The following is a 22,361-nucleotide window of genomic DNA, read 5'->3' as shown; positions in this document are numbered from 1 at the left end:
GGGTTATACCTATTGATATGTACAATATTAGAGATTGAAACTGATAGGTATTTTTGAGAAATGTTTAAAACAGAAGAATACACAAGCACATATTCCAATATGACATCATTACACACCATGGTAGCCTCTGGAAAACTCCACTCTATACTCAGAGAAATAATATAATTAAAAAGGCAAATGATACCTTAGTATTAAAATAGTTTTGACCTTGTGGGCCCCTCCTTAGAAGGTCTTGGGGCTCCCCAGGGGTCCTGAGATCACACTTTGAGAACTGTTGATCTCGTTTTCATTTAATTAATTATTTTGATTTTTAGAATATTTTAAAAAATACATAATATCCCTGTTTCATATTCCTGTAAGGCCAGTTTGGAAGCTATATTGTTAACGTTTTCAAACAACCAGGATTTTGCTTGGGGTGTCTTTCATTTACTGTGTCCTTTTGGCTTTCCGTGAGTCCAGTGTTAAAAACAGGAGTTTGGGCCATCAGTAATTCCAGTTTCACAATCTCCTGTCTTTCCCAGAATGCTGATCAAAGTAGACAAGAGCATTCATATCTCCATAATTGAATTACTCAATAATTCCCTTCTAGCCTCAGCCCTGCAGGGATTTTCAACCCGTATGAGGTAGTTTGGTATTTTAATCTAGTGTGAAACTCTCTTTGAAGGTAGAGGTCCTGTCATATTTGGTTTTGTGTCTTTTCTTACTGCCAAATGTAATGTCTTATTCACAATAGATGGTCAGTAAGTATTACTTGGATGAATAGAGAAAATAATTTCTTTGGAAATGATTTTGTTTGCATTTTGTTGTTTAATCTCACATTTTGCCCCACTTTGTAGGCCAGTGGTCACATGTTTGTCTCATGAATGATTTATACCTTTAAAATCTGGAAACTTCACCCATTGGTCCAGATTTCCAACTTCTCTTAAAACATGTGGATGTTCTTTGGTACTCGTCATACCAAGTTCTGTGTGGTAGCTATCTGGTCAGAAAAGAGGCTGACCCTTAGAAGAGACCTGCCTTCCCTGTTTCCCACTGTCTTAGTCCATTCAGGCTGCTGTCACAACATAGCATAGACTGGGTGGCTTATAAACAACAGAAATTTATTTCTTATAGTTCTGGAGGCTGGGAAGTCCAAAGCCCTGGCAGATTTGGGGTGTGCTGAGGGCCCACTGCCTCATAGATTATGGACTTCTCACTCTAACCTCACATGGCGAATGAACTCTCTGGGGTACCTTTTATGAGAACTAATCCCATCCGAGAGGGTTCTATGCTCATAACCTAATCACCTCGTAATCTCACCACTTTGGGGGTAAGGATATCAACAAAGGAGTTTTGAGGGGACACAAACATTCAGACCACAGCACCCACCGTCCTTTGCACCCTTATTGGCTCCCAAGGCCCAGTGAAGGTGTCTGTTGTTGTGCATGTGCTGTTGTGTTTCTTAGAGAAATATTTCTCTATATCTGACACTCCTTACCAAAGGAAGGAAAATGAAAGATAGCTTGAGAGGATCATGGGTTTAACAGAAATGGGCATGTTTCTTTGTAGAAATGAATATTGCTGCTGGCGTTTGACATGCAAACAAATGTGCAAACTCACGGCCTGTGTCACTCATTTGCCCTAGCCATCTGGCCCCTTCAGCATCTGGATTTTACACACTTTCCAGAGAGAGTGTGAGGCAGAGTGCCATTGTTACACTAATGTAATCACTCATCGCAAGTCCCAGTTTTTTAAATTCATTTTTTAATTGACAAGTCAAAGTTATACATATTTAGGGCATACAACATGATGTTTTGAGAGAGATATAGATATAGATAGATATACATAGTGAAATGGCTAAATCAAGCTGTTTAACATACGCATTATCTCAATTGCTTATCTTTGTTTTGTGGTAAGAACACTTAAAATCTAATCTCAGCATTTTTCAGGTATACAGTATTTTTGGGGTTTTTTGTTTGTTTGTTTGTTTTTGTTTTTGTTTTGAGATAGGACCTCTCTCTATCACCCAGGCTGGAGTACAGTACTGCTACCATGGCTCATTGCAGCCTTGACCTTCTGGGTTCAGGCCATCCTCCTGCTTTAACCTCTAAAGTTGCTGAAACTACAGGTGTGCACCACCATGGCAGGCTAATTTTTAATTTTTTTTTTTGTAGAGATGGGGTCTTGCTGTGTTGCCCAGGCTTGTCTGAAATTCCTGAGCTTAAGCAATCCTCCCGCCTTTGCCTCCTAAAGTCCTGGGATTACAGGCATGAGCCACTGTGCCTGGCTCAATATATTCACTGTAATCACCATGATGTATGTTAGATCTCTTGAATTGGTTTATATCAAACTGAACTTTTGTATCCTTTGACTAACATCTCACCAGTCCTCCCAGCCCCCGCAGTTCCCATTTTAAGGATATTTTCTTTTAACACTGTGCTTCTGATAATCAATGGTAATGGAAGAGGAGACACAGAAATAGGTAGGTAAATGGAATACTATGCAGCCACAAAAAAGGATGAGTTTGTGTCCTTTGTAGGGACATGGATGCAGCTGGAAACCATCATTCTCAGCAAACTATCGCAAGAGAAGAAAACCAAATACCATATGTTCTCACTCATAGGTGGGAATTGAACAATGAGATCACTTGGACACAGGAAGGGGAGCATCACACACTGGGTCCTATTGTGGGGAAGGGGGAGGGGGGAGGGATAGCAGTAGGAGATATACTTAATGTAAATGACGAGTTAATGGGTGCAGCACACCAACATGACACATGTATATATATGTAACAAACTTGCACGTTGTGCACATGCACCCTAGAACTTAAAGTATTAAAAAAAAAAAAAAGAAATAGGTAGGTAATGAAAATATTACTTATTTCAAATTTGAGAGATATAATCACAACCAAACAGGTTGCAAAATAATGAGACTGGCTGTGTAAGTTACACACAGAATATGTGGGCCTTGTTTCCATGACCTTATTTCTTATTTATTCACATCAGAAAATCCTCTTTCTCTCTACCCTCCCCACTCCCCATATATGTATATATATTCCCCACCCTCTGCCCCCAATTTTCATCTGGTTCTATGTTTAAGTTTCTTTTTTTTTTTTTTTTTTTTTTTGAGATGGAGTCTCGCTCTGTCACCCAGGCTGGAGTGTAGTGGCGTGGTCTCCACTCACTGCAAGCTCTGCCTCCCGGGTTTACTCCATTCTCCTGCCTCAGCCTCCCGAGTAGCTGGGACTACAGGCGCCCGCCACCGCGCCCGGCTAATTTTTGTATTTTTAGTAGAGACGGGGTTTCACCGTGTTAGCCAGGATGGTCTCTATCTCCTGACCTCATGATCCGCCCGTCTCGGCCTCCCAAAGTGCTGGGATTACAGGCATGAGCCACCGCACCCGGCCTATGTTTAAGTTTCTATCTGGTAGCTGCTTTTTTCCCTTTAGGTCATCAGTTTTCAAACTTGGCTGTACGTTTGTAATCACCTAGAAACTTTCAAAAATAAGTTAGTGGGTATTTTGTAGCAGGAGGTTTTTTGGGGATTGCCATTCCACCATATTGTCCTTTTTGTAATTTATAAACAAAGTAACAGTCCACCCATGAGCTAGCATTTGAATCTGAACTATCAGCACTCATTAGTTAAAACTATGACAGTTGCAAAATCAAAATGAGTTAAGCAACAGTGACATAAATAAATAAATGCCAATACATTTTTACTGAGTTAAAATAAGGTGAGGGAATAAGAGTAGAATGTTAATGGCAGTTTATTTCTTTTATGTAAACAGTGGAAATTACTTAAATTACTGCAAGAGTCTGAGTTGGGTTTGCTTCATTTCAGGGAGCAATTTTAAAAAACAAAGCAAAGCAATTTGTGTTTTGCCATTTGATGAGTTTTATTAATCTGGAGTCCAGTATGCAATTAGGCCAATACCATCCATACACAATTAGGCCAAGTTCTCCAAGTTGGTCTGCATTATCTCTGGATGAATTTAGACTGTGCAGATGGCAACGTGGATGCTTAAGTTGCATTTAATTATTAAGTAGCACTTTACTGACCTTAAAGAACAACCAGTAGTGCTCTTGAGTCCTGAAACTTTCCTTAAAAGTCTTACTGATTCCCGTGAAAGCCTAATGGATTCCCTGAGTGCTTATTTTTATCATTTGGAAGTGACTTACATCAGGACAGCTGGTTTAACCACTCACGGTGTTGCCTTCCCAAAAGATTGCTGTCAGGCTGACTTGGGTTGTGGCTGTATTAAGTCATGTCAGTGTTCAGCAGTCAAGTTAATCCAGCCTGCATCTGTTCCTAGGTCAGGTGTCAGCCTGGCCAGCGACTCTGTGTTCACTACACGCAGCGCAGAGAGGCTGTTCTCAGTTCTGCCTCTGACCAGCCTTCTGTGTACCCAAATGGAAGGAAGCTTATGCTGGGAAAGATTCTTTTACTTTTGTTTTAAAACAGTCTCACTTCATACATGGTAAAAACTATTATGCTTCTCCAGTAATTCAAGAAATGCAAGTTCAAACAAGAAGATGCTATTTTGCCACTACTAAAGAAGCAAAGATTTCTGAAAACCTTAAACACCGATATTGGGATGGATATGCTGAAATGGTTGCTCATACACTGCTTTCCGGAGCAACTTGTTGATATTTAAAGGCTCATGAGTTCATGAAAACTTGTTGTCCCTAGAACCAATAATCCCAATCTAGGAGTCTATTCTAAGAAATTATTCACTGATTTGGGCGGGGTGTGATGCCTCACGCCTGTAATCCCAGCACTTTGGGAGGCCAAGGTAGGTGGATCACTTGAGGCCAGGAGGTAGAGTCCAGCCTGGCCAACATGGTGAAACCCCATCTCTACTAAAAATACAAAAAGTAGCTGGGTGTGGTGGTGTGCACCTGTAATCCCAGCTACTCCAGTGACTGAGGCATGACAGTCACAAGTTGCAGTGAGCCAAGATTGCACTACTGCACTCCAGCCTGGGTGACAAGAGCGAGACTCTGTCTCAAAAAAAAAAAAAAAAAAAAATCACTAATTTGGACGAATATATTCAAGAACATTTACTTCAGCATGAAAACAACACAAATTTCCTGTAGTAAAAGAATGATTAAATAAACTGATTTAGTATATTTTATAAAATAATATAGTGGATTAATATACAGACATTAAAATAACAGTTTCAAAAACTGTTTAATAACAAGGATAATCATAAAAGATGAGTGAAAAAATGATACAATACATATGATCTCAATTTTGTTTAAAATACACATATGTATAACTAGATCAGAGGAAAGTAAACCCATATGTTAATAACTATGATGTGGGTTACAGGGGATTTAAATTTTCTTCGTTTTACTTTCTTCATTATCCAAATTTTCTGTGACAAATACGATGGAATGGGTAGGGAGTGGATGGAATAGCATTTACCTGATTAAAAGTAACAACAGGCTGGGCACGGTGGCTCACACCTGTAATCCCAACACTTTGGGAGGCCGAGGTGGGCAGATCACCTGAGATCAGGAGTTTGAGATCAGCCTGACTAACATAGTGAAGCCCTTTCTCTACTAAAAATATAAAATTAGCTGGCTGTGGTAGTGCGTGCCTATAATCCCAGCTACTCAAGAGGCTGAGGCAGCAGAATAGTTTGAACCTAGGAGGCGGAGGTTGTGGTAAGCCAAGATCATGCCACTGCACTCCAGCCTGGGTGACAGAGTGAGACTCCCTCTCAAAAAATAAATAAATAACTGAATAAATAAAAAATAAAGTAGCAACAATCAGTAGCCTCATTCGTGAACAGAAATTGGAGGCAACACATGACTTTTCTACACATTTGTAGTAATGTTATTTGCTACTTTAAACATCTCTTCTAATATGAATATAGAAATTTCTGTAGATTGATAATTTATCATGACATCTAGGTATTTTTCCCTTCGATAAATGTGATATTTTATTGCTTACAAGTCTAGTTTGTTCCGTGTTATCTCAAGGAGTTTTTAGAATTCACCAATAAAATGAGAAGGTAGGAAATCTTGTCTACTGTTATATCTCCAATACCTAGAACAGTGGCTGGCACAAAGCAATTGCTAAGTTAATATTTGTGGAAAGAATGAAAGAGTTTCATCAGTTTTAAGGTTATGAAAATCCTATGCTATACTTGCTATGAAAAAGGATATTATAAAAATTCATTAAAACCAAAATTGCTAAAGACAGATCTAACAGACTTAGAACTAATGTTTGTGTGCCTCTGGCATATTAATTATGCATAAAAATAGACCCTGCTAATTCCAAACTAGTCTTAACCATTTATGAAAGGAGGCCAAAATGTCTCCTTGAAAAATAATATTTGCAGCTAAGAAAGTTACTATCTCTTCTTGATTCTGCAGTACTGAAATTCAGACTTTATTTATGCAGATCACCTTTCTCACATATTATTTAGAATATGCGGCATTTTGCCACACTGAAGACTTTACGAAGAACTAGGTAAACAGCAGAAGATGAATGCCTGGCACAGCATTGTGCTATACGCTACAGTATCATTTGTTTCTTCATTAATTATTTATTGTGTCCCTTCTGTGCCAGGTAAATGCTATTCCAGCCACTCCCTACCCATTCCATCATATTTGTCACAGAAAATTTGGATAATGAAGAAAGTAACCTTGTTATGTGCTGGGGATCCATGAAAAAGATACAGTCGCCGGGCGCGGTGGCTCAAGCCTGTAATCCCAGCACTTTGGGAGGCCGAGACGAGTGGATCACGAGGTCAGGAGATCGAGACCATCCTGGCTAACATGGTGAAACCCCGTCTCTACTAAAAAATACAAAAAAACTAGCCGGGCGAGGTGGCGGGCGTCTGTAGTCCTAGCTACTCGGGAGGCTGAGGCAGGAGAATGGCGTGAACCCGGGAGGCGGAGCTTGAGGTGAGCTGAGATCTCGCCACTGCACTCCAGCCTGGGGGACAGAGCAAGACTCCATCTCAAAAAAAAAAAAAAAGAAAGAGAAAAAAAAAGAAAAAGATACAGTCCTTAGTATCAGACCCAGTCTGATACTAAAGACTAATAAACACATTTTCCTTCTAAAACTTGTGAAGTTTCGTGAAAGCAGAGAGAAAACACACAGCCCAGAGGGGCCTTCTGAGAGATGGCACTTCTGTATTGAGCCCTGAAGCCCAAGTAGAAGTGAACCAGGTGATAAGTGCCCTGCAGAGACTTCTGGGTGAAGGGCAGTGAGTGACTCAGGCCAAGGCCCTGGCTGAGATCTTGTATGGTGGGTGCTAGGTAACAGTAGATGGTTGCGTGTTGCTGGTGCATAAAGTGCTTACCAGGAAATGACAGCGACAGGTGATGCAGTTGCATCAGATCACAACAGGTCAAGGACTGTGGACTTTATCCTTTGAGCAGGGCTGGAGTATCTGTTCCATTAGGCACTTGTGACAGGCTTCTCTGAAGGCTGAGGTGGATGAAGCATTTAAAAGGACAAAGGCTGGAGAGAGGGAGACCAGTTAGGAGCCTACATACAGCATTGTCACAGTCCAAGCCAAGGATAAAATGTGCCTTGGGGTAGAAATGGGGAAGAGGAGGAGGTGAAATAAGCAGGACTTAGTGATCAACTAGGGGAGAAAATCTTGAGTCCATTTTGGTCATATTGTCTTGGAGCAGCCTGTGAGATGTTCGGATGGGGGAATTTTGTCACTGATCCATGCCACTGGAAGGATCTAAATCGTTTCAGGCATAAGCTGTTTGTTAGACTGAATTACTGGGTCTTACACGTTTTTCACTCCCTGTTACATGCATGTTGGTTTTGTGTCCTTAGCTAAATTTCTTCTTAAAGACAGGGCCTATGCCTGTTTGCAGGGCATAGTCCGGGCACATAGGAAGCTCTCAGTAGGTACCTATTGGCTGATTAACTGAAAAGTATGTTTTTCAGTCCAAATTATTAATTTAAGCTGTTGACACTGCGAATTCACCATATAACTTGATTATTTTCCAGTATTTTTGTTTTAGTGGTAGTGCCACAGTATTGTGCATGGAAAAATTCTTTATGTTCGTCTTGGTTAAAATTAATAAGCAACAGTTACATTGTGACTCCACAGTGCCACTGTTAATATCCAGAGTCACACTGTAAAACTGATTTAAGGCCTTATGCTGCTTTTTCATTTAGTGTAACTAAGAAGACTCAGCTGATTACAAGGTTTGTCTGGTGGCTGTCACCACCACAGCAGAACCCTCAGTAAGGAGGATCAGTTGTTCCCAAGCCATGGCTTTCTGTTCAGACTGGCAAAGGGCGCTTTTGAGGGGGACACTAGCTCATTGTATCTGGCGGAATGAATGACTTCCTGTGCCAGACAGTCCGCGGTCTTGAGGCTGAGGTTATTATTTGTTAGTTTCTCAGGCCTTCCTTTGCTGAGCAAGCTCCTGGGAGTGCACACTTGAATGCCCTGAGGATCAGAAATAGAAGGGGCAGAAATTAAAAGTTTAAGTCAAAACAGAGCCCTCTCTGGACCATCTTGTGGCAGGAGGTTGAGGTGCTTTCTTTGGACACATTAGCATACTGGGACTGCACGGCCACCTGGAAACTCTGGAGTTAAACTCTCCCTTTCCCGGTTCCTCACCTGTGGGCTCCTGACCAGGAGCTGACCGTGACCTCACACAGCTGTCCTAGTTTCCTTTCCTCCAGATGGCGGGGGTGACACTCTAAAACGATTTAGAGTTCAGGGTCCAACTTATGGCTGCTCCATAGTTTCACTGTCCCTCTGGGGCTAGAGTTGCCAAATAAAATAAAATACAGGACACCCAGTTAAATTTGAATTTCAGATAAACAACAAATAACGTTTTAGTATGAGTCTGTCTTGTGTGATATTTCGATTTAGTCTGATGTATCAGTTGTTAACATCCTGCCATATTTACTTTATCTCTCTGGTGCACTTTTTCTTGAATTATTTGAATGTAAGTTATAGATATCACACACTTTGTTCCTAAATCCTTCAGCATGCATCTCCTATGAATAAAAGCATTTTTGATGTAGCCCATGCAATATTTGGGACATAATCATATTATAAAATTATTTGTTGTTTATCTGAAATTCAAATTTAACTGAGTATCCCAGGTTTTATTTGCTAAATCTGGCAACTCTACCCTCAGGGTGCCATAGGGTGGCAGCTGCTGCATGGGTGAGCAAATCTGCAGACCTGGACTTGGTCAGATTTCATTTCACTTACTAGCTTTGTGACTTGGGACAGCCAGTGCCACCATTTCTTTGTTTGCAAAATGGGGATTTTAATTTTATAGTGTCATTGTAAAACTCAGAGATAATGTACATTGTAAAGCCCCTAGCATAGCACCTGACTTTAGCAGACTCATAGTAAATTGCAGCTGGGGTGGTAGTAATGGTAACTGAATGGTAACTGTCATTTTCTGAGCTGAAAGTGAGAAAATAAAAATAAAGACACAACTGTTTTAGAAATGTTGGCAGCTGTATTTACAACTTCCCTCTGTTCTTTCATTCCCCATCTCTCTTCCTACTTAGTGCATTCGTGTGAGCATGCGCGCGCGCACACACACACACACACACACACACACACACACACTCTCTCTCTCTCTCTCTCTCTCTCTCTCTCTCTCTCTCTCTCTCACTCACTCACTCTCCAACACATGATCTACTCTGGGATTGACAGAGAGTTTCCTGACAAACATCCAGCTTGTAAGGTGGAGGAAAAGAGACACATGAAAGGATCAGGAAAAGCCACCACTCTTGAGGGCAAGATGTGAATGGAGTAAAAGGGGCTATGAGGATTTGTCTGAGTGCCGGTGACTCAGCTAAGAAGTGGCCAGGCAGAGAAGGGCCGTAGGGGTGGAGGCAAACAGAGGAGAAGCCCCGCTGTAACACAGTCTGGGTTGGTTGTGACTCTGGCATGCTGTCAAGGACTGTTTTTATTGTTCTTGTTATTTTTCGTTTGCTTTGTTTCATTAAGAAGTCAAATGTACTAAATGTTTATTTCTATCCTAAAGGTTAAAGGAACAAGTTCAAGTCACACTGTTTACACATGTCAGAACAACCAGGTTTACCTTTCCTTCTGGTAACCCCCTGTTTCTGGAAACCCTTTTACTTGTCTTTAGATTTATGGTTGCCTAAAAGCTGGACGCCAGCCCAGCAAGATAAACCCGGGAGGTTAGCCATCTGTTCATTTCTGTTTGCTGACTCTTTCAGGGTTCCTAATTCTGAGGTGATTTTCTTCACATGAACAAATAAATGAGATCTCAAGTCCTTTCTCACTGGAAACTTCACACACTATGATGCTTGTCAGGAAAAATTAGGCAGGAATACAGAGTGCTCACTCAACTGTCCTGACAGTCACAGGAAGGGAAGTGCGGTAGAGCCGAGAGTGGGGGCGGGGCAGCTGCTCCTGGGCCTTTGCAGCAGAGCGGACCGCAGCTGAGGCAGCATCAGGCTGGCCTTTGTTTTGCAAGAACAGAGGAAAGCCAAGATGAAGTGGGTTCTCTTTGTGTGCACTCCTTCTCCCTGCCTTAGGGTCTATCCATAACATCCTATAGAATCGGAGTTTCTTAGATTTTCACTTAAAAAGAAAAAGGTAAGGGAACTTTTTTTTTCCTGCTTACAGAAGTAATTTATTTTTGTTGTAAAAATCCAAACAAAAGCAACAGTGAATGGAAGACTCCTAATCCAGATGTGAATTATAACTGATACAAATTCTCAACACTCAAAGTTCACATTTTGGTTTATTTGCAATCTGTGCTTTTATATTATTTTTGTATTTCAGTTGTTTTTACTGTAAAAATACAAGGCTTTTCTCCATTAACAGATAGAGGACTGTTGGGAATACCAGGTGTCAGGTTTCTGTTAACCTCAGGCACTGTATTTATCAGGTCTCTGCTGCCATGGTGAGTGACAAGTAACTCCTCAGTCTCCTTGCTTGTAACAATAATATGTGGGTGTGCAGGCTGGTTGCAGTTTGGGCTCAGCTGGCTCAGTGGAACGAGGCTTGACCCCAGGTTTCTGGTTAGCTTTAGGACTAGTCTACACATCTCCATTTTAGAACCTAGGCTGAAGGATCAGCAGCTACCTGTGGCCTGCTCTTCTCTTTTCTGAGGGTGGCAACTCCGAGATGGCAGATAGAAACTTGCTGTGCATCTTAAGGCCTTAGCTCCAAATTGATGCACTGTCATTCCACCCACATCCTGTTGGCCAAATCTCATCACTTGGCCTAACCTGAAGTCAGTGAGGCAGGAAGAATACTTCACTCTAGGGGAGCCATGGTGTATTAATTTGCTAGGGCTTCCCGAACAAATACAACAGACTGGGTGGCTTAAGCAACAGAAATTTGTCTCATAGTTCTGGATGCTAGAAGTCTGAGATCAAGGTGTTGGCAGAGTTGGTTTCTTCTGAGGCCTGTCTCCTTGGCTTGTGGAGGACCGTCAGTTCCGCGTGTTTTCACATGGCTTCTCTGTGTTTTCACATGTGCTTCTCTGTGTCCCAGTTTCCTCCTCCAGTTAGGACATCAGTCGTATTAGATCAGGGCCTACCCTCATGACCTCATTTAACCTTCATCAGCTCTTTAAAGACCCTGACTCAAAATACAGGCACATTGTGAGGTACTGGGGATTAGGACTTCAGCTTAGGAATTTAGAGTATGGGGGGCATTATTCGTCCTATAATGCAGAACAGGGGTGGAACGTGCAGGAGGGATTGTGTGCAGAGTTCAGTCTCTGTTGTCAGCTAACCTCAGTGAGGCTAGGCCTCCTGGTTTTTGAAGCAGGGATAGGCAATTCCATTTTAGGGTTTTTGCTGATCCAATAAGAAAATACATTTAAAGCGCCTGGTGGTGGAGGTAATAGGGATGGATGTGGTTCGACTTGAAATGGAAGGACCAAAACTGGCCTTCTTGGGCCCTTCCCCTTGTTCTTCTCTCATCTGGGCAAACTGGGAGTGCTTTTCAGAGTTGCTTAACTTCTACAGAAGATACACCATCCATGGAATCTTCAAAAATAACAAAGCCAGCAGGCCCTTTAGGCACTCAGTCTGTGGCCTAGGTTTTGGTAACACTATGCTTCATGCTTCTGCCCATGTGCTGTCTTTAGTACCCTTCTTTTAACAATTATTAATTAATTAATTAATTTGGAGACAGAGTCTTGCTATGTCACCCAGGCTGGAGTGCAGTGGCACAATCTTGGCTCACTGCAACCTCCACCTCCCAGATTCAAGCAAGTCTACTGCCTCAGCCTCTTGAGTAGCCAGGATTACAGGCACGTGCCACCACACCTGGCTGATTTTTTGTATTTTTAGTAGAGACGGGGTTTCCCCATGTTGACCAAGCGCAAACTCCTGACCTCAAGTGATCCGCCCGCCTTGGCCTCCCAAAGTGCTGGGTCACCAGGCCCGGCCACTTTACAAATATTTATCGAAGGCCTTCTCTGACTTATTAGAACTGTGGGCTCTATTGGTGTAAGATATGGCCCTATTCTCAGGAGACTGCAGTTGAATGCCTGTGAAATGATTAAAATAGTGATCTAGGAGGTCAGAATAGGGGGGCGTCCCTTCCTCTGCTTCTTGGGTTTAAAGCCAACTACTACCTTACATTTTTGTAAATCTTTTGGTTTTCTTCCTAGAAAATTGTGTTAAGGAATGGTACCGAGGCCTTTGACTCCTGGGAGAAGCCCCCTCTGCCTGTGTATACTCAGTTCTATTTCTTCAATGTCACCAATCCAGAGGAGATCCTCAGAGGGGAGACCCCTCGGGTGGAAGAAGTGGGGCCGTACACCTACAGGTAAGTCTTGATCGCCTCCTGTCTTGCAAGAAATACAGAGTGACCCTAATATGGCCTGCATCCTTACCTCTTCCCAAGAGCAGGGCTCCAGGGCTGTGTGGGAGCACAGTTCCTGATTTCTTTGTCTGAAACGCTGCTGATGTTTTGTATGTGTGTGTGAAACCTCAGCAGAGAATGGCTTTGTGGACTGGGCCAAGTCTCAGCATGTTGTGTTTTGAAGTGCGGCGGTTTCCTCCTGAGTTGGCAGACTGTGATTATTAAACCATGAAGAGTTACTCCTTACCCTGACGCTTTTAAGGTTGCCCCTTGATATTCTTTTTAAAATTTTTTTTTAAGAGACAAGGTCTGGCTTTGTTGCCCAGGCTGGAGTGCAGTAGAGCACTCATAGCTCACTGCCACCTCCAACTCCTGGGTTCAAGTTATCCTCCTGCCTCAACCTCCCTAGTAGCTAGGATTACAAGTGTTCACCACCCACACCAGATAATTTTTTTTTTGTAGAGATGAGGTCTTGCTATTTTGTCTAGGCTGGTCTTGAACTCCTGGGCTCAAGTGATCCTCCCGCCTCAGCCTCCCAAAGTGTTGGGATTACAGGCGTGAACATCATCACGCCTGGCTACCTTGATATTCTTAAGTGACTTTTAGGGTCTCCCTCCATTTCCATTCCCCACATAACTAGTTTTAAAGCAGTTCCAGAATTTACTGTTGTCTGGGACAGATCTTTCTGTTTCTTACCCACTCCTTTTCTCCACCCATCCTGGGTATAAGCAATAAGCAAGTAGCAGTGTCTGTTAGAGTCTTTGCTGGTGACCACCAATTTCAAACACTGGGGAATCAGGATCCCTTTAGTCATTTTTAAATGATTAGTAGAGGGAGATGCTTGAATCAGAGCATTTTCTCTGTTGCAATCTTCCCCTTTTCCCTATTATAATACCTTCTCCCTCCCCCATACAATAATCTTTCTAATAAAGTCTCTCCTTACCAAATTAGAAAACAAATTAATAGAGGAAGCAGACAACAGGATCTTTCTTTTTCAGAACTGCTGAATGATCAAAATGCCTCACAATTCTGTTGTAATCGATTGCTCAATAAATTATTGCTGACTGATTCATGTGTTATGAATCAGTACTAATCCTAGTTCCTTCTTGGGTGCTCATGCTCTGACTCTGGAGTCAGATGACCCATTTTGACTGTGCTTCCATTTCCTTATCTATAAAATGGGGATACAAATAGGACCTCCTTCACACGATTGTTATGAAGATTGAGTCAATGAGTCATTATGTACAAAGTGCTTAGACTAGTGCCTAGCACATAATTAGTGATACTTAAGTGTTTGCTCTTACTATTAGTTGGATTAGGCTATTTTTGCATTGCTATAAAGAAATACCTGAGTCTGGGTAATTTATAAAGAAAAGAGGTTTAATTGGCTCATGGTTCTGCAGGCGGCACACACATGGCATGCTGGCTCTGCTTGGCTTCTAGGGAAGCCTCAGGGAGCTTTTACTCATGGCAGAAGGCAAAGCAGGAGCAGGCACGTTACATGGCGAAAGCAGGAGCAAGGGATGAGGAGGTGCCACACTTTACAACAACAAGATCTCGTGAGAACTCACCACTTTGTGAGGACAGCACCAAACCATGAGGGATCCTCCCCTATGACCCAAACACCTCCCACCTGGCCCTACCTCCAACACTGAGGATTACAGTTCAACATGAGATTTGGAGGGGACATGCAAACTGCATCATTCCACCCCTGGCCTCCAAATTTCATGTCCTTCTCACATGTCAAAATATAATCATCCCTTCTCAATAGTTCCCAAAGTCTTAACTCATTCCAGCATTAACTCAAAAGTCCTAAGTCCCAAGTCTCATCTAGAGATGAATTCCTTCCACCTGTAATCCTGTAAAATCAAAACAAGTTATTTCCTTCCAAGATACAATGCAGGTATCAGCATTGGGCAAACATTCCCATTTGAAAAGGGAGAAATTGGCCATAAGAAAAGGACTACAGGCCCCAAGCAAGTCTGAAACCCAACAGGGTAGTTATTAAATCATAAAGCTCCAAAATCATCTCCTTTGACTTCATGTTTCATATCCAGAGCACACTGGTGCAAGTGGTGGGCTCCCAAGGCCTTAGGCAGCTCCACCCCTGTAGTTTTTTTATGCTGAGATTGCAAGCTGATGGTGGCTCTACCATTCTGGTGTCTGGAGGATGGTGGCCTTCCCACAGCTCCACTAGGCAGTGCCTCAGTGGGGACTCTGTGTGGAGCCTTCAGCTCTGCATTTCCCCTCCTCACTGCCTTAGTAGAGGTTCTCTTGAGGGCTCTGCCCTTGGAGCCATTTTCTGCTGGGGCACCCAGGCTTTCTCATATATCATCTGAAATCGAGGTAGAGGATGCCAAGCCTCTTTCACTCTTGCACTCTGTATTCCTGCAGGCTTAACATCACATGGAAGCTGCCAAAGCTTATAGCTTGCATCCTCCAGGGGAATGGCCCGAGCTGTGCCTGCACCCCAGGGCTGGAGCTGGAGTGTCTGGGATGTGGGAAACAGCACAGGGAAGTGGTGACCCTGGCCTGGTCCCTGAAACCACTCAGTTCTCCTAGATCTCAGGGCCTGTGATGGAAGGGGCTGCCTCAGAGATCTCTGAAATGTTTTCAAGGCCTTTTCCCTATTGTCTTGACTATCAGCACTTGGCTCCTTTTTAGTTATGCAAATCTTTTTAGCAATGGTTGCTCTACAGCCTGCTTGAATTTATCTCCCCACAAAAATATTTTGTTTTGTTTTGTTTTATTTCTGAGACAGGGTCTCAGTCTGTTGCCAGGCTGGAGTGTGGTGGCATGATCATGGCTCACTGAAGCCTTGACCTCCTGGGCTCAAGGGATCCCCCTGCCTCAGCCTCCCAAGTAGCTAGGCCTATAGGCAAGTGCCACCACATCTGGCTAATTTTTAACTTTTTTTTTTGAGACAGAGTCTCCCTATGTTGCCCAGGCTGTGGAAATGCTTTTTCTTTCTCTGCCACATGCCCAGGTTGCAAATTTTCCAAACCTTTATGTTCTGCTTCCCTTTTAAATATAAGTTCCAACTTTAAGTCATTTTTTCACTCCCACATCTGAGTGTAGGCTGTTAGAAGCAGCCAGGCGACATCTTGAATGCTTTGCTGCCTAGAAATTTCTTCTGCCAGGTATCCTATATCATCACTCTGAAGTTCAAACTTCCACAGATCCCTGGGGCATGAACGTGACAGTGACCAAGATCTTTGCTAAGGCATAACACATGTGAACTTTGCTCCAGTCCCAGTAAGTTCCTCATTTCCATCTGAGACCTTTTCAGCCTGAACTTCACTGTCAGCAATTTGGTGACAATCATTTAATCAGTCTCTAAGACATTCCAAACTTTCCCTCATCTTCTTGTCTTCTTCTGAGCCCTCCAAACTCTTCCATTCTCTACCCATTACCCAGTTCCAAAGCTGCTTCCACATTTTTCAGCTATCTTTATAGCAATATTTGACTCTCAGTACCATTTTTCTATGGTACTGAGAGTACCATAGAATGGTTGTTCTTACATTGCTATAAAGAAATACCTGGCTGGGTGCGGTGGCTCATGCCTGTAATCCTAGCACTTTGGGAGGCCAAGGTGGGTGGATCACTTGAGGTCAGGAGTTTGGGACCAGTCTGGTTAACATGGCAAAACCCCACCTCTACTAAACATACAAAGATTAGCCTGGCGTGGTGGTGCCTGCCTGTAGTCCCAGCTAGTCAGGAGGCTGTGGCAGGAGAATTGCTTGAACCTGGGAGGCAGAGGTTGCAGTGAGCGAGAACATGCCACTATACTCTAGCCTGGGTGACAGAGCAAGGCCCCGTCTCAAAAAAAAAAGAAGAAAGAAAGGAAGGAGGGAGGGAGGGAGGCAAAGAAGGGAGGGAGGGAGGGAGGGAAAGAAAGAAACGACTTGAGACTGGGTAGTTTACTTAAAAAAGAACTTTAAAATTAGCCTATAGTTCCACAGGTTCTACAGGAAGCATGATGCTGGCATCTATCTGCTTGGCTTCTGGGGAGGCCTCAGGAAACTTACAATCATGGTGGAAGGAAGAGAGGGAACAGGCATGTCACATGGCCAGAGCAGGAGCAAGAAAGGGGAGAGGTGCCACACTTTACAACAACCAGATCTCGTGAGAACTCACTATCACAAGGACAGCACTAAGCCATGAGGAATCCTTCCCATGACCCAAACACCTCCTACCAGGCCCCACCTACAACATTGGGGATCATATTTCAACATGAGATTTGGAGGGGACACCAAAACTATATTATTGGTCTTTGTGGATTAATTGTTTTAGTCTGTACAAGTCAATATGTAGAATTATAAAGATGAACCCTGTTGCTATATGAAGAAATCTAAGAAAATACGTGGGTCCTCATTTTAAAAAGCCATTTTGTATGTGTTTTATGCCTGAGGAAACATTGTGTACTGGGTAGAGAAAGTTTGTATTTCAAGCTCTCCCACTGGTGACAATTAGAAGTTGAACCAGGATCAGTATCTAAGTGTCCCATTTGTTGTTGTTGTTATTTTTAAATGAAGTTCCTTAAGATGTGATGGAGACTCTGCAAACTATCCAAAATAGTGTCATTCCAACATGTTACCAATATTTAGAATTATTAATGAGACACTTTACAATCTTTTTTATACTATTTTTGAAATCCTGTGTGCATTTTACACTTATAGAACATTTCATTTCAGACTAGCCACATTTTGAATGTGCAATAGCCATATGTGGCTAGTGGCTACCCTATTAGACAGCATAATTCCAACCATATTCCCATGATTTTTTTTTTTTCTTTTTTTTTTGAGACAGAGTCTCATTCTGTCTCCCAGGCTGGAGTACAGTGGCACGATCTTGGCTCACTGTAACCTCTGTCTCCCAGGTTCAGGTGATTCTTCTGCCTCAGCCTCCCCCGTAGCTGGAATTACAGGTGCGTGTCACCACACCTGGCCAATTTTTTGTATTTTTAGTAGAGACAAGGTTTCACCATGTTGACCAGGCTGGTCTCGAACTCCTGACCTCAAGTGATCCACCTGCCTCGGCCTCCCAAAGTGTTGGGATTACAGGCGTGAGCCACTGCGTTTGGCCACTCCCATGATTTATAAGCTCCCCAGACACACTACCTTGCCAATATTCATGCTGTTGCTGCAGTCAAGAATGAATTCCCCAGCGCTACCTCTCTTGACCTTCACATATTACTTAGTGCAAATGCTATCTCCTGAGACTTTCCTGACTTGGGATACTCTCTCCCTGTTACATCTTATTTAAAATGTCAAGTAGCCTGGGCACGGTGGCTCACACCTATAATCCCAGCACTTTGGGGGGTTGAGGCGGGCAGATCACTTGAGCTCAGGAGTTCGAGACCAGCCTGGGCAACATGGCAAAACCCCGTCTTTAACAAAAATACAAAAAATTAGCCAGGTGTGGTAGCATGTGCCTGTGGCCCCCAGCTACTTGAGAGGCTGAAGTGGGAGCGTCGCTTGAGCCTGGGAGGTGGAGGTTGCAGTGAGCTGAGATTGCACCGCTGCACTCCAGCCTGGGTAACAGATTAAGATCCCCATCTCAAAAAAAAAAAAAAAAAAATGTGTCAAGTATACCACTTTATAGCAATTGTAAAGTGGTATGTTGATATGGTCTGGCTGTGTCCCCACCAGCCAAATCTCAGCTTGAATTGTAGTTCCCATAATCCCCGCATGTCATGGGAGGGACCCAGTAGGGGGTAATATAATCATGGGGGCAGTTACCCTCATGCTGTTCTCTTGATAGTGAGTTAGTTCTCACGAGATCCGATGGTTTTATAAGGGACTTTTTAAAAACCCCTTTTGGCCGGGTGTGGTGGCTCGTGCCTATATTCCCAGTGCTTTGGGAGGTCAAGGTGGGCGGATCGCTTGAGGTCGGGAGTTTAAGACCAGTGTGGCCAACATAGTAAAACCCTGTCTCTACTAAAAATAAATAAAAAAAAAAATTAGCTGGGTGTGGTGGCACACACCGGCTGAGGCAGGAGAATCACTTGAACCTGGGAGGCAGAGGTTGTAGTGAGCCGAGATCACGCCACCGAATGACAGCCTGGGCGACAACGCAAGACTCTCTCAAACAACAACAACAACAACAAACAAGCAAAACCCTTTTGTTGGGCACTTCTCCTTTCTGCTGCCATGTGAAAAAGGACATGTTTGTGTCCCCTTCTGCCATGATTGTAAGTTTCCTGAGGCCTCCCCAGCCATGCTGAACTGTGAGTCAATTGAACCTCTTTCCTTTATAAATGACTCAGTCTCAGGTATGTCCTTATTAGCAGCGTGAGAACGGACTAATAAATATGTGCATCCATTATGACAGTGACTAAGTGCATTTTAATAATTGGCTTAGGTATCTGTCTTTCTTCCCAATGTACTGGAAGCTCCATGGGGTGCAGTGACCAAGTCCTTTGTCTCTGACTGTCTACTGTTTAATGAATATTTGTGGAATATGTGAATTAAACATCTTCAACTGTGGTTTAAATTCATAGGACATGTGTGGAAAAACTTTTTAACACTATAGGACACAATTATTAAAAAGTGTTTAAAAGTAATGACAAAAAATGCAGTTACTTAGCACCTACCTAATAGCCGGAACCATAGGACTTAGTTCAGGAAACCCAAGTATAGGTTCAAGAAAGGGGAATCAGGCCCTGAAAATGAATGGCTTTGTTAGGAATATGCACATGTGCAGTGCAGGCTGCTAAGAGCTCCTTACAGGCTAAGTGGGTCATGAGATCTGGGATTTGTAGAAAAACATGGCTTTTTAGGGAGCTGTCCAAACCCTCTGTGGAGCCTGCTAGTCTCTACATGTGCCTTTTGCAGTCATTCACTGGATTTGATTTCTGTCACTTGTGGCTTTATGATGCTATTGTTTAGGCTGGATAAGACAGAACATTCCAGTAGCTCCTGCTCCAGTGTTTTCTCCCAACTGACTCAGCTGACTCCATCAATCATATGCCAGGGGGCCTGGGACAAAGGAAGGGGAGGGTATGTAGCCCCTTTCGCCAGTTATTATGGATTGGTGTGGTGGTGGGAAACCTCTGAGATGGGGAAGGGCCAAGCAGGGCTGTGGAGGTGGGCCCAACTCATCTGACACAGGATTTACAGTGGCACATTTCCCAAACCTTTCACATATTGGGGAGTTCAGAATAGTAATATTTTTGGGAAAAGACGATGGGCGTTCCAAATGTTGATAACAGCCAGATAACAGTCTGTTTTAAGGAATGCAGTGTATTATTTATATTTTTGTAAAGCTACGGATTGAGCAGCCCTGGAACAGTTCTGTGAATACAAGGCTCATTGGCCTTATGATCCTTTTGCTCAGGGACACATTTGTATAAAATTTGTATCCAAGTCATGGTATCCCATGGCTTCTGCAGCCTTTTTGAGGTTTATTTTTTGTCTTGTCAGATACCTTTTTCTATTTTGCATACCATTTAATATTTCAAGGATTAAAAAAGAAAACAGTTTGTCTAAGGGCACTTCCAGTTAATTTTCATATTTCTAAGAAGTATTTGCTAAATTTACAATATCCCGTGAAATATCTTATTTTGGGGTTTCTTAGTTTTGCCATTTGGATTATTCATTTCTTTTTTAGGCTTGTATTATTTAAAAAGATGTAAGGGCTATATCTTAAGTTATTTTATTATTCATTGATATCAAGTAATACTGGATTTTCAAATATCAACATATATAATGTATACAGCATTATCTTTAAGAGTGTAAACTATATATTATTAAAATTACACATATATATAATCACTAAAGATCAACTTGAAAATGCAGTAAAGTTTTGAACAAAAATTACTATCCACGGCTTCACTGTCTGAAAAATAACCAATGCTAACTAACATTTTAGTGGATATCTTCTCGGCCATTTTTCCATGGATGAGTTTTAGACGATTATCATACTATGTACATATGCATGTGCACATATAAAATACACATTTTTTTATTCACCTAATGTTATAGCATAGGATTTTTCAATTTTATATTTTTGTCTTCATACAAATGAATTTTAATGATGATTATATTTTATAGAGTAAATGTATTACTACACCTAACTGTTCCTTTCCTGAACATGTAGATCCGTTTTCATTTTCTCCTCTGGTTACCTCATGGATTGAATGTTCTACCCATGTTTGCGAGCCAGTTGTGTTTCCACACTTTTAGTTCTTGTCCTTTGTTGATTTGCTTATCTGGGTTCTGGAACATTCATGCCACTCTGTGAACTTTTTATGTTTCATTTGGGGCAACTGTTTTTCCGTTGTTTGCCTTGTTAATTTTTAAAATATATTGTAATCAAGTCTATTCTTTTTCAACATTTCTGTCATGTCTGAGCTTTAAAAGTCTTTTACTCCCTTCAATGGTTTGATGTTCAAGTTGATTTTCTTATAGTTCTATTTTTCCACTTTTAATTTCTTCAGGATCTAAGTGTCTTCCTTGCAATTTAGCAAAGGCAGGAATTTTGTTTATACTGTCTAATTCTGTCCTGTTAACCCTTTAGTTCTTTAACCATCTCTGAGCCAAGCTGTATAAATTTTTTTTTTAGCATAAAGAGATAATAAAAAATTTAGGAACACCATGATCATTGTTTCCATTATTATAGGAGAATGCTGTATCCTTTTTTCTAAACTTGCCTCATCTTTCTCTGATAGTGTTTTTAGATTGGTAGCTAAAATTGTGTGTGTTTTGCCAAAATAGAAACAGATTTCGAAAAAAAAATCCTTAAACTGCTCAGAAGTTAAAAAAAATAGAAAAAGATCTCTCACACCATCTTATCATGCACAAAAGGTTGTGACCAGGTGTGTGTGAGTTTTAAATGCACGTGGTACATCAGGTGAATTGCCTGCATGAGCCCAGGGGTCACTGCCTGGGGACAGGGAGAGCAGGGAGATGTTTCCATCTTCAGGAATGAAACTGTTTCTTGCACACTGTCAACAAGTGGGTGAGTCTTCTCCCGATCCTGTTCTTACCACTTCTTCTCAGTATCCTGCTTTGTATCTAGAGGTTGCTGCCTTCGGTTACCTGAGTGGGCAGGGTACTCAAAGTTAAGGGTAGGGGCTTCTCAGCCTGTGCCTTTGGCCAGCTCACCTTGCTTTCCCTCTGCTCGGTGGTCACCCTAAGACTGCAGTACTCTTTCCACATTGATGTGTTCATCACCCCAGCCTCACCTGGATCTGTGATGGTCTTTTAAAGCGTGTCCTCCTCCTCCATGACCACAGCTTTCTCTCTCCCCACGTGGGAAGTGTTTTCATGCTGTTCTGCCCGCCCTGGCCCTCCTGCTGCCTCTGCTGGAACGCCCTCTCCACCCTCCTACCTGCAGAAGCCCACTCTTTCCAGAATCAAGCAAAAGTGTCTCCTGCAGGAGTCGCCTTCCAGTCGCCATCGCTCCCTCCTCTGTATGCCCACAGCGCATTTACTGTGAGGGAGGTGGCCTCTGAAGGCAGCCTCCCATGCTCTACTGTGGATTCTTGGAGGACAAGAACCAGGACTTAATGTCGCACCATCTCAAGAGCTTAGCACAAGCCGTTGCACGTGGTATCAGTAGCTAA

General features: G+C 42.5%; 1 protein-coding gene across 1 annotated transcript in view; it reads left to right on the top strand.

Moving 5' to 3' along the window:
- LOC105477260 (scavenger receptor class B member 2) overlaps positions 1–22,361 on the top strand; it is a 65,232-nt gene that overhangs the window by 6,806 nt on the left and 36,065 nt on the right. The window contains exon 2 of the mRNA XM_011733686.2: positions 12,600–12,757. Coding sequence (XP_011731988.1) covers positions 12,600–12,757 — 158 coding nt within the window. The remainder of the gene's footprint in view (positions 1–12,599; positions 12,758–22,361) is intronic.

This window comes from Macaca nemestrina, chromosome 3 (genome assembly GCF_043159975.1).
Source record: "Macaca nemestrina isolate mMacNem1 chromosome 3, mMacNem.hap1, whole genome shotgun sequence".
Taxonomy (NCBI): Eukaryota; Metazoa; Chordata; class Mammalia; order Primates; family Cercopithecidae; genus Macaca; species Macaca nemestrina.
Note: the sequence above shows the minus strand (reverse complement) of the source record. Positions and strands in the feature narration are given on the sequence as shown.